This window comes from Prorops nasuta, unplaced genomic scaffold (genome assembly GCF_024137725.1).
Source record: "Prorops nasuta isolate Cenicafe-Biocafe unplaced genomic scaffold, Cenicafe_Pnas_1.2 PNAS00001, whole genome shotgun sequence".
In the NCBI taxonomy this organism is placed as follows: Eukaryota; Metazoa; Arthropoda; class Insecta; order Hymenoptera; family Bethylidae; genus Prorops; species Prorops nasuta.
Window position 1 is genome coordinate 10,513,329 of NW_027116798.1, and position 13,510 is coordinate 10,526,838.

Below are 13,510 nucleotides of genomic sequence, written 5' to 3' on the forward strand. Positions count from 1 at the left end.
TAAATTGAAGAATATTCAAATAATTAATAGTAACTCCTTACAGATTAAGATGTCTGGCATTATTTCCAGTTTCTGCTACCAGTGCATATTGGCAAATCCAGTGGTAAATTGTTATTCTCACTATGTAGAGCTTGTAAATCCTACAGGTTACGTAGAACTTTAAATTGGACACATGAATTAAAAAGGAAGGAGGGCAGGCACATTGCACATGGATGTCTTCGTGGCAGCTAACAGCAAGTTAAATAATATAATAGGTATATATATCTTTATGAGTATGGAAATAACTTACACTTACTTTTAAGACTAAATCTTCATACTCTTTCTAATTTTTTTTAGCCACTGGGTAAATATGCTCATGGATAATAATAATACTTGAATTTTCAAAAGTTAGCGAAGGAAGAGAAGACTAATATTGCAGCATAAAGATTTGTTTGCCCACTTTAGAGTGCTACGTAATTTACAGGATTAACAAGCTCTATGTGGTGAAAATAACAATTTACCACTGGATTTGCCAATACGCACTGGTAGCAGAAACTGGAAATAATGCCAGACATTTTAATCCGTAAGGAGTTACTATTAATTATTTGAATATTCTTCAATTTAAGTTTAAGTTTCAAAGTTTTCTTCGAATATAGGCTATAATTGAAAAATCATTGCAAATCTGCTACTTTAGAATACTGCGAAAGACCAAAGACCCAGCAACATTATCCACAGGAACATATTGTGATTTTGCAACTCTAAGCTGTTTTGTCACCATTCCAAAATATTGATTCATGGTTACGTAATGAGATGTGGTGTAAGTAAATGGATCTTAATATATTGGCTTCTTCTTCCTAACGTATATAGTATATTTGAAACTTAACAAGAAATTAATTATATAGCGTTGAAACATTAGCTGGATAATAGCAGACTGGCTTCTGGAAAATGTATTGCATGGCATTGGACAGATTTACGTAAATAGCTGTTTCTTGGACTTGTGTCAGTGGAGCTGTCAAAAGCACTCAGAGGTTCTGTTCCAGCATCATCAATTGGAAATAGGTACGAAGGCTTGTCACTATTGATATTAGGCTTCTGCAAACAAATCTGAGTTAACAATTATCTATTTTAACAATGAATTGCATCTTCTTTATTCGTAGAATCTTATTGCTGTAAATTTTGGATCTGTAGTTGACTTGCAAGCTCCAATGGACTTTACGACTCAAGAATATAGCTCCTTCTTATTAATATAAATTTAATGATCTGTTATTCTTGAAAAAATATCAACAACGTAAATTTAATTTAAAATATATATTTTCAATTATTTTTATACACCATACGTTACACAGTAATAGGTTAAAATTAAAATACATGTTTTTTATACATATTTATAACACAACATGATTTTAATAAAAATTCATCACATATAAGTTTTTTTAATAAATTAATAAAAAATACAGAAGTTAAGTTGCACATTTTACTCACTATTGGCAGTACGCTACGGACTTGGTGCAGGAGCGATGTGTACTCGGCACGGTCAAGTGCGGACAGACCTTAATGCGTCGATAATGGTATATAAAAATATATGAAATTCTTTATACTTCCTGTTAGTATTATACTACACTACATCTAAAACTATTTCTTTTGAGTTATTTTTTCTTATATTACCGAATATAAAAAATAGCAATTGTTTAAATACTGTAGTGCTTAGCAGAAAGTTCAAATTTGAAAAATATTTAATTGATCTATATAAATATTCTTTTTATGCAAATTTTGTAAACGTTTTTACTAATTTCAATTTTATTACACTATATATACAGATCAAAATAGAAGTGAAGCAATAAGATCTCAGGGAGAGTTCCAGGTTAATAATGAAAATATTTACCAACAGCAATTGTCGTAAGTTTTCCTATTTGTATAATATATACACACATGTAGTTTTTCATTTACATAAAAGTTATAAATACTATTGTTATAATTTAGGAACATAATTCAACATTCACAAAGAATAGAAGAAAAATTGGATTTATTATTAAATAACTCTCGAGTAAAAAATGTAAATCTAAGAGAAGTGGCTACAGAACTGAAACTGCCGATAGATGATGTAAACGATTTTACAGAGTTATGTTCAAATGAACAAAAATTAAATAAATTAGTAAGTATATCAATATTCCTTTTCATAAAATTTATCTGTGATGAAAATTAAAAATAAAGTTATTTGAGAAATTTTCCTTCTTTCATATAGGAATCATATCTATTACCATTATTCACACAACATATAAGGACTACACTGCAACAATTTTTGAAAGCCGTAGTTACCGATCGATTAGTGGCAAACCATATTTCGTGGAAAGAGAGTAACAAGCTTCATTTTTATGAATAAAGCTTAAGCTTGTTGTTTTTTTGTAAGTATACCAATTACTAAATAGATCTTTTAAGGTTTAAAATCCTTATATATCAATTTTATAATCTTTTAATAACTGTAAAATATATTAATCATGATTTCTATATACATTACAGCCGTACTAAGGAAGAATAAAAAATTGAATTCCGAAGTCACGTTAAAAGAATATTCAGAAGAAATGAAAATAACGTTAAAAAATGCATCACAGAGGCATTACATGATGTCAAGAAATAAGCAAAATCAAAGTGAAAGGGGCAGTGACAAAGAGAATGTTCGTCAAAAATACATGGACTTATTAAAATAATTGATGCTTTAAAATATTACTTTACTTTTTAATTACTGAAGTTAAATAATTTTTATTTTCTAATGAATAACTATTATATATGCATACTATTACTACTATTTTTCCGCTTGTTAATTCAAATTTAATTATGCTTATTGGACTTATTTTTTATAATGTTAATAAATGTAATATTAATTCAATTAAACACAACATTTTATAGATTTTAATAGGGTAGATCATCTACCTCTAGAATCCTCAAAATACTGCCAAATTTTTACTGTTTTTCTTCCTTTTTTTATTAAAAATATCACGCAATGCTAGCAAATATGGCTTGTAATGAAATAAATCCTCAAATTTTGTGCAATGTTGAGTAAGCGTTAAAATGATACTTTTAACAGCAATTATTACAGTGTATTCAGCTACATAGATGCATGTAACTTAAGTATGCTAACAAATGCTAAGAAAAGCGTTATAATTGCCAGCTAGTAAAGAATTCACGTGATAGCCTAAAAATCTAATATATTATTGAATACTACTTGATGACAAAGTTAGCTCAAAATTAACCACTAGTCTTAGAATTCTCATAAAGGTGAAGAAATGTTCACTAGTTTCATGCTAATTTAATGTTACAAGTTTTGAAGATTATATGTAGCTAAAATTGATTACAAGAAATTTTACTTTTATGCAGCTACAATATGAACGGATAAATGCTTTCGAGTCACCGCTAGGTGGACATTCAAAGTAGGAAACTTTCTCGCAAGTGGTTATGAAATGTTCCTTTTGTATATAAGTGCAATTTGAAAGACTAGAAGCATATAAGTATTGCATGTAGTTTGATGCGCTGATGTTATATTATATGTATTATATGTATATATATATATGTATGTGTGTGTGTGTGTTTCTCTCCTTCTAATATAAATAGTTTCTTCAGTAGTAGTTCATTGCAGCGGTGGTCCAACTTAGGCAGTCAATAATTTACAGCATTATATAGTTTAATTTACTAGGCTTAACAATATAGATGTATATATATATATATATATATACGTATACACACAAATATCCCAGATAGCACAAGAGTATCCCTTTAGTATTATAAAATGTATCTATCTTTACGTAGTCAAAATTGTTCGTTCAATGCGCGGAAAAGCATAGTAATATCTTGTATACTTTAAAAAAATATATGGTATTCTTATAAAGCAGATTTAAAGCAAAGAATGCAAGTACACTAATTTTATACTAACATAGGGAGAAAATTAGTGTACTTGCATTCTTTGCTTTAAATCTGCTTTATAAGAATACCATATATTTTTTTAAAGTATACAAGATATTACTATGCTTTTCCGCGCATTGAACGAACAATTTTGACTACGTAAAGATAGATACATTTTATAATACTAAAAGGATGCTCCTGTGCTATCTGGGAAAGTTTCCTATTTTCTCCCTATGTTAGTATAAAATTAGTGTACTTGCATTCTTTGCTTTAAATCTGCTTTATAAGAATACCATATATTTCTCTAAAGTATACAAGATATTACTATGCTTTTCCGCGCATTGAACGAACAATTTTGACTACGTAAAGATAGATACATTTTATAATACTAAAAGGATGCTCCTGTGCTATCTGGGAAAGTTTCCTATTTTCTCCCTATGTTAGTATAAAATTAGTGTACTTGCATTCTTTGCTTTAAATCTGCTTTATAAGAATACCATATATTTCTCTAAAGTATACAAGATATTACTATGCTTTTCCGCGCATTGAACGAACAATTTTGACTACGTAAAGATAGATACATTTTATAATACTAAAAGGATGCTCATGTGCTATCTGGGTATGGGACAAAAGAAAATCCATGGTTTTTGGTCTAAGGAAGACCTTAATTACCACATAAACTATTTGGAATTGTTAGCCATCTATAAAGCACTTATATCCTTTTCACCATTGTTAAGGTCAAAAAATATATTGTTAAGGGTGGATAATACGACAGCCATCGTTTATATAAATAAGATGGGTGGAGTAAAATTTGAAAATCTTAATTCATTGTCTCGAAAAATATGGTCGTGGGCAGAGAAGAATAACGTATGGTTGTTCGCTTCTTACATATCATCGAAAGAAAATATTGGTGCTGATCGTCTATCAAGAATAATAAAAATGGATATCGAATGGGAACTATCAGAAGTATATTTCAGAAAAGTAGTGGAATTGTTTGGAATTCCGCAGATAGACTTGTTTGCATCAGTGCATAATGCTATATGTAAAAAATTCTGTTCATGGCACCAGGATGCGGATGCTTTTGCAATTGACGCATTCACTATATCATGGGCAGGAATATATTTTTATTCTTTTCCCCCATTTTTAATGGTTTTGAGAGCGCTGATGAAAGTTATGTTAGATAAGGCAAGGGGAATTATCATATTACCAAATTGGCCAGGCCAATCCTGGTGCCCATTGTATTTAACGTTAAGGAAAGATTACGCAATTCTTGGCCCAGATATAAACATGTTATTATCTCCTTGCAGATCCCAGGTCCATCCTCTGTCAGAAACCCTAGAGTTAATTGTAGCGAAGGTATCAGGAGAATAATCCTAAACAAGAAAATGAAGGAGGACACTGGAGAAATTTTGTTAGCTTCTCTGGCTAATAGAACAAGAAAACAATATGATACTAGTCTAAAGAAATGGGAGGTTTTCTGTGATAAAGCAAGGTTAAATCCTTTTAAACCCACCATTGCAAGAGTCCTAGAGTTTCTCACAGAGGAATTTGAAAAAGGTGTTTCATTCGGTATACTAAATACTCATAAGGCGGCCATATCATTTATTTCAGGAAAAGAGATGGGAAACAACAGACTTTTATCTCGATTCATGAAGGGAGCATATAGACTAAGACCTCAAAAGCCTAGATATGAATATATATGGGATGTATCATTGGTTCTAGAGAAGATGCAAGATTTGGTAGATCTGGAAAACCCAACTTTAAAAAAGATGACGGAAAAGGTATCAATGCTTTTAGCATTGGCAACAGGTCATAGGGATCAAACTCTTACTGCAATTAATGTAGACAATATTGGAGTTAATTCGAGGGAAATAATTATTAAGATACCAGATCTGCTGAAAACATCAGGTCCTGGTAGGCAACAACCCTTAATTGTTTTGCCGTTCTTTACGGAAAAGCCAAAATTATGTGCAGCCAATACGATACAAAGATACTTAGAAATAACTAAGGAAATTAGAGGTGACATAAAACAATTGTTTATCACCCATAAAAAACCCTTTAAAAAAGCCTCAGCACAAACTGTAAGTAGATGGATTAAGGAGACTCTATCGAATTGTGGAATAGATACATCAACATTTAAGGCTCATTCAACAAGACATGCATCAACATCGTCTGCGGCATCGAGAGGAGTAGATATTGATGTAATACGTAAATCGGCAGGATGGACGAGAGGTTCTAAAGCATTTCAAAAATTCTATAACAGACCAATAGGCCTTAGCAATAGTAAAGAATTCGTATCTGCAATATTAACATAAGGGTTGGTTATAAGTCCATTAAAGAAGTTAATTTTTGTTATAAAAAGGTTATAGAAGATTATATGAAGAATTTAATTACTTTATTAATAAAGATTCTAACAGATATCAGATCTTATGTTTACTCTGAACATCTACCATGTAATCTCGAAGTTCGATCGCGATTATATGAAAGCCTCGTACAAAGAGATTACATCCCACCCAATATTTACCCCATACCCCTTATATTAGTTAAACATTTGGCTGTGAAAAGTGAGGAACAAGAAGGCTGTAGGTAGGGAAAAGGTTAGTACATAGGTGGGGAATTGAGTAGTCTCAATGTTTTTAGCTCTGAATTGTTGCGACATCTAGCGGGAACAATATGATACTACCATGTAATCTCTTTGTACGAGGCTTTCATATAATCTCGATCGAACTTCGCTTCGCTTCGCTTCGCGAAGCACGTTCGATCTTACAATTATTACCGCTTCTATCACTATACCAAAAACGTGCTCGAGCAGAATCAATGGGCACATGGGGTATCATATGTCTTTCTCTCTCACTCTTATGCTATTAGACAGAGAAAGAAGAAAATTCTTACTATACCATTTTATCCTGAGATGATATACTTTTGACAAAATTAAGACGATCAACCGCTACACTCGAGTATATGCAATTTACCAGATTCTCCTTATTCTCCCCACCACGACTCCTAAACGTCATCGTGACGTCATCTGACGTCACCGTGACATTTCACACTTTGGTGAGAACTAGAGACCTGAAGCTGTCCAGCTGGTTACAAATCTAGTAGGCCATTCTTCACGAGCAGATTCGATGAATGTCAGGTACATTATCGAGAGCTTCTAATGTAATTTTTCAATGTGTAATCGTACTTTTATTTGTTCCGAAATAAATAGTAGAATGAACGAGTCAGTGACGCTTGAAGACCTGAAATTACGGCAAAACGCGGGACAATGGTACAGGCGTATTTCTCAATAGAATTTGATGAGGCTAGTCATAATTAAAACCGCTCTTCATGTAGATTGTCCTAAAGATCTCGTATTTTCGATAAAGCTTATAGTTTTCCAGTTCTGAACGATTGAAGATGGACGTGCGCAACAGCTGATCTACGCGAGAGAAGAAATATGTATTTGTGCGCCGTGCAACTTCAATCGTTCATATAGCTGAATAACTATAAGCTTTAGCGAAAATGCGAGCTCTTTAGGATAATCTACATGAAGAATGGCTTTAATTATTACTAGTCTCATTAAATTCTGTTGAAAAATACGACTGTACCATTGTCCCGCGTTTCGACGTATGCCCTATATTTCAAGCATTACGAAATCTCCTTTTCTACAATATTATTTCAAAATGATAATTGCATTTTTAGCAATTTCATTATATCGGCAAGATGAAATGTTCTCAACATTATTTTAGCGATATTTATATGTGTATAGCTACAGATAGGGGAATAGCGTAAATATGAGGAAAGCTTCGCAGTAAGTTTCGAAACTGGAGTGGGGGAACACGTTAGCGTGAGCCGCGAGAGGGGCGGAAGCCTAGCTTCCTTCCTAAAAATTTTAGTTTTTCGTCCACCTCAGAAACGCGGGACAATGGTACGGCTCTATTTCTCAAACGATTTCAATGTTTTTGGGCTTATTGGAATCGTTAGGTTTGGCACCTCGTCATAAAGAAGCCCGATTTTTCGATTTGTTTTGCGATTAAATATTATTAATACAATTTTTTAAACAATTTGATTTTTTTTTCATTTTTTGGAAAATAAAGCTTTTTTATGACAAGGTGCGAGTCTTAACGGTTCCAACAAGCCCAAAATCATTAAAATCGGTCGAAAAATAACGCTGGACAATTTTCCCTCGTTTTTCGTTCCGTAATGTTGGCTACAGAGGGCTTGAGGGATCCCGTTAATACTGACTGTATAAATATACTACAAGAAAATATTGAAAATAGATGTCAAGAAACACAAGTGGACTTCTTACCAGAAACGAATTCCATTATTTCCAATTACAATATGTTTATTTGTAACACATATAATAGTAACGATAAGTGTGAAGCAGAGACTTAGGCCAATTTTGAAAGAAATGTTAGTGCAAAACTGTTAAATTCTAAAAGAATGAAAGATGTAATTTGTGGAAGTGACATCACATTTGAAGATAAATGTGTTGGCCCAGAGGATTATAGTGCAAAAAGAAATTGTATATCTAAATATAAGAGTGGATTTCATGGATATGAATCTATTGTAAGTGATGAAGAAATGAATACCTTAGCTGGTGTACGAATAAAAGTATTTCAATTATTATTAACACTTATTGTAAACGTCAATTCTGAAAAAATATCTAAAGAAAATTATTTGCTGCTTTTCTTGATGAAAATAAAATTAGGATTATCTTCGTCTGCCCTAGGAGTATTGTTCAATATTCATAGAACTACTACTTCTCGTTATTTTAAAAATAGTTTGCAAATATTAGTAATAAAATGTAAAGATTTGATCACTTGGCCATCAAAAGGGACTATTAAAGAATTATTGCCAGACGCTTTTAAAGATAAGTACAGAAACTGTAGAATTATCATTGATTGCACTGAATTTCCAACGGAGCAGCCTGCAGAAATAAGTCAAAGAGTGCAATTTTATTCTCATTATAAGAAAGGCTTCACTATAAAAGTGCTAGTGGGATGTACTCCTAATGGATATATTTCAATAATATCAAAATCATATGGGGGAAGAACAACAGACACTCAAATAACTAATGAAAGCGGTTTATTAAATTTATTAGAACCCGGAGATATGGTGCTAGCTGACAAAGGATTTCCATCTATAAAAGCTAAATTAGATGAATTAGGAAATGGTGTTATCTTAGTAATGCCTCCTTTTTTAAAAAATAACTATTTTTCGGCAGCTGAAGTAAATGAAACGCAAGAAATTGCAAGTATACGTATACATATCGAAAGAATTATGCATCGAATAAAAACATACCGAATTTTAAATAAAGTAACTGTAAGCTTATTACCATATATTGATGCTATAATTTATATGTGTGCTGTTTTAGTAAACTTACAGCCTCCAATTATCAAAAGTGCATTATCTAATATGCAAAAAATGATTTTGTAATTTTATTATAATATATTGAGTTTATTATTACTATTACGACAATGAAAATGAACAACTGTATACATAGAATAAGCATTTATTATATACATCCGTTTTTGCTACACAAATAAAATTGAACATTTTATGTAACATTATATAAATTTCTTTCAAACTTTAAAAACATATTTAGTATAGTCCGTCAATCAACCTGCTCTCTTTCTGTCTCTTACTTAGCTTTATATTACTGTAGGAAAGAATACAAATTTACTTTTTAAAGAACAACTTTTATTCGTCCTCTCTTCAACGTATCTTTACAACAACTGACTACTCGTCTATTTCACTCCGAAAAACAAAATACAATTCGAAAATTTGTAAACAACATGTAACTAAGTGTAACTAAGCATATTTTATAACAAATTCCTACATTCGGCCATTCTGATTTTTTTAAATTTGACCCCAAATTTGTTCTTCATTCGTCTTCATCTTCCTCTTCACTTGTACTGTATCCATCTGATGATAACCATCGTTTCATATAATCAGCTGAAGTACTTGTAGTTCGAGGGCCTTCATGTTCACCAATCTTTTCAACCATATATCTATCACCTCTCAAAATTTTAGTTATTTTATATGGTCCTAAGAATTTATTACAAAATTTATTTCCCGGTGCAAATTGTGTTCTTTGTATTGCAACTAAGTCATTGATACGATAAACATTCGCACTACATTTTTTTTTATTGTAATATTTACAATTTTCTCGCTGAATATTCTCAATAGATTCTCGAGCCTTTGCACGCAACTCTGATCGATCATTCTGGTAACTCTCAATTTCTTCTTTCTCAAGTAATTCTCGAATCATACTATTATCTGATAATCGCATTCGCTTTCCTATCATTATTTCAAAAGGGCTAAATCCTGTACTACGTGTAGGCGTTATATTAAGATATTGTTGTACCTGATTTACATATTTGAACCATTTTTCAGGATAAGGAGCAGAAAGTTTGGTAAACATAGGAATAATAGTTCTATTTATTCGTTCAACTTGACCATTACCTCTAGGGATCCCTGTTGTAATTAATACATGTTCAATACATTGTTTTTCACAATAACTTTGGAATTCAACGGATGTAAAGGCAGTTCCTCTGTCGGAAATGATTCGCCTTGGATTACCAAAAATTACAGCATGTTGAGTCAATCGAATAAGTACTTCATTTGATGTTGTAGAGCGAGTAGGATAAATCCATACAAATTTGCTAAAACCATCAACCACTAATAATATATAAGCATATCCTTTTTTAGACCTTGTTATTGGCCCTAAATGATCAACATGTAATGTGTCTAGTGGTAATTCTCCTTTAGGAATACTATGTAATAAACCTTCTTGTTTACCATACTTTCGCTCAGCTAAAATACATGCTATACAATTCTTTATAATTTTATTCTATTTTTTTTCGCATTTGTTCAAACCAAAATTCTTGTTTGAGAATTCGTTCTACTTTATTGGTAGCAAAATGACCATTTTCATGTGCTGCTTTAATAACATCATATTGCATACTTTTGGGAACGACTAATAATAAATTATCGTTATACTTTCTGTACAGTATTCCCTTTTGAAGAACAAAGTCATTATTAACACCATTTTCAAGTTCTTGAAAAACATTTTTCAAACTATTATCTTGACGTTGTGCTAACACTATTCGATTTGTTAAACTAACATTATCTTCCTGTATTGTCATTATATTCAAAGGGTGTCTACTTAATGCGTCTACATGTAACATAGATTTTCCTGGCCTATGTTCAATAGTATAATCAAAATCTTCTAGCATTAATGCCCATCTAGCAATTCTTAAACATAAATCTCGTTTCTGCATTGTTAATGCAAAAACTTGACAATCTGTAATAATTTTAAAAGGTATACCTATAAGGTAAACTCGAAATTTTTTTAATGCTTTAACTATAGCGAGTATTTCTAACTCATAACTACAATATTTAGATTCAGTATCTGTGGTTTTCCAACTAGCATAATAAGTAGGATGAAATTTCTGATCTTCCGAATCACATTGCATTAAAATGGCACCTAATCCAAAACGAGAGGCATCAGTACATAACTCTGTGGAAGCATTTGTACGGTACAACTTCAAAACTGGATCGTCAGATAAGATTTTCTTCAAAGTTTCAAAGGCCATAATTTGATTTTCATTAAAAACAAATTTAACATCCTTTTTTAACAATTCAGAAAGAGGACGTGCAATTATTGAATAGTTGGGAATAAACTTACGAAAATATCCCGTAAGACCAAGAAAACTCTGTACATCACTAATGCTACTCGGCTTTGGGAATTTCATTACAGCCAATGTTTTCCCTTGTGATGGTTTCACAAATCCATTTTCTATAATGTGCCCGAGATACTCAATTTTTGTTTGTAAAAAACATTTATCCCAATTGATTTTTAGACCATAACTGCTTGCTGTCTTTAATATACTACAAACATTCTCAATTGCTTCTAATTCAGATCGTGATGGAACAATCAGATCATCCATATACAATAGAACTTGACCTTTATTAATATGATCACGAAAAACTGCATTAAAAAATTTCTGGAATACTGTTGGAGAATTACATAATCCAAATGGTGTTCTCAAAAACTCAAACTGTCCATCAGGTGTTATAAAAGCGGTGTACTTTATGCTTTTTTTACTAACAGGTACATGAAAAAAACCATTTTTCAAATCCAAAGTACTAAAAATTGTAGATCCTTGTAATTTATCCAACTGATCTTCAATTAATGGAAGTGGATAACGGTCTTTAATAATTTTCTTATTTAACTTCCGATAATCAACGCATAATCGTGTTTTACCATTTTTTTTACTGACTAGAACAACTGGACTAGCATATTCTGATGAACTAGTTCTTATGATGCCTTGATCTAACCATTCTTGAACATGACTATTAACAATTTCTTTATCTTTTGGGGATAACCTCCGCGGACGTTCATACACAGGTATTTCATCCTTTAAAATTAATTCTAATCTTATACCAGTTTTTTTCTCTTCCTTCGGACTATAATTTTTAATTTCCAACTCTAAACGATTCTTTAAAGTTTCGTCAGTAATGGATTGCAAATCTATTTTATTTTTTCCTATATTTTCTTCTTCATCAAATAATTCAATACACATTATCTCTGGAAAATCATCTGCTACAATAACCTCTTTCTTTGAAAATGTCACGTTGTTATTCTGAACTATCATATCTGCTTCTATAAGAATCTCACAACCTAACAATAATTCATGCTTTAAATATTTGTCTGATACAACATGTATAGTTACTTGAAATTCATTATTATCTATTAAAATGTCAGTTTTAAAACTTCCTAATGTTGTTATCATTTCCAATCCAATCCCTTTACAAACAATTTCAGATCCTGTAAACAATGGCATTCCTAACCTTACATATTGAAACACTGACATCAAATGAAGTTCGCTCCCAGTATCAATAAATGCTTTCATTTTATTGTTTAACATTTGTACCTGCTTGAATATTCCAGTGAGTGATTTCGTATGAACATTGCAACTATCAACATGTTTGATCTCACCTGTATCTTTGCAGCTCGAAGCGATATGTCCAAATTTCCCGCATTTGAAACATTTTGTACCTTTATCTTTAAATCGACAATCATTGGCAAAATGATTCTTTCCTCCACAATTATGACACCTAAATGTACGATTTACTCGTGACACTCCTGATTGATCTTGAGTAGATTTCTTATCAGAATTCTCAGCTTTTTTCACAGTAATTGTATTTATTTGTTCACTCAAGGTCACTTTTGAAAATGCTTCCACCAATTCATTTACTGAACGAATCCTTCCTATTCTTGCTTGATCTCTTAATGCAATATTAGGTATTCCATCTATTAAGTAATCTAAAAGATCTCCCTCAACAATACAAATTTGATTGCCCAAAATAATTTTATCATGAACATATTCTTGAAAACTTTCAGATTTCTTCCAAATACGCTCTTCAAATTGTTTGCGCAGTACAATACAACTCGGTCGATGATTAAATACTTTCCCCAGATCTTCCAACAAATTATCAATAGGTAACTCCATATGACTAGACTTAGAATGAAGCCATTCTAAAGCTCTGCCTTTAAGTCGCATTGCTATTAGAATTCTAGTATGATCTTCATCAATATGATAAATTCTTTTTAACATAATAAGTTGCTTTTTCCACAACTCAAAATCTC

General features: G+C 31.5%; 1 protein-coding gene and 1 long non-coding RNA gene across 2 annotated transcripts; both read left to right on the top strand.

Annotated features, from left to right (window-relative positions):
* Nucleotides 1-1,359: 1,359 nt before the first annotated feature.
* LOC136776916 (uncharacterized) lies at nucleotides 1,360-2,867 on the top strand. Its single transcript, XR_010823188.1, has 5 exons — nucleotides 1,360-1,547; nucleotides 1,797-1,875; nucleotides 1,960-2,131; nucleotides 2,222-2,381; nucleotides 2,497-2,867. It is a non-coding gene; the product is annotated as an uncharacterized lncRNA (long non-coding RNA).
* A 5,428-nt stretch (nucleotides 2,868-8,295) lies between these two features.
* On the top strand, nucleotides 8,296-9,291 carry LOC136786057 (uncharacterized). The gene is made up of 2 exons (XM_066747539.1): nucleotides 8,296-9,109; nucleotides 9,230-9,291. Exons 1-2 carry the CDS (start codon nucleotides 8,296-8,298, stop codon nucleotides 9,289-9,291), a joined length of 876 nt encoding a protein of 291 aa, XP_066603636.1.
* The last annotated feature ends 4,219 nt before the right edge of the window (nucleotides 9,292-13,510 follow it).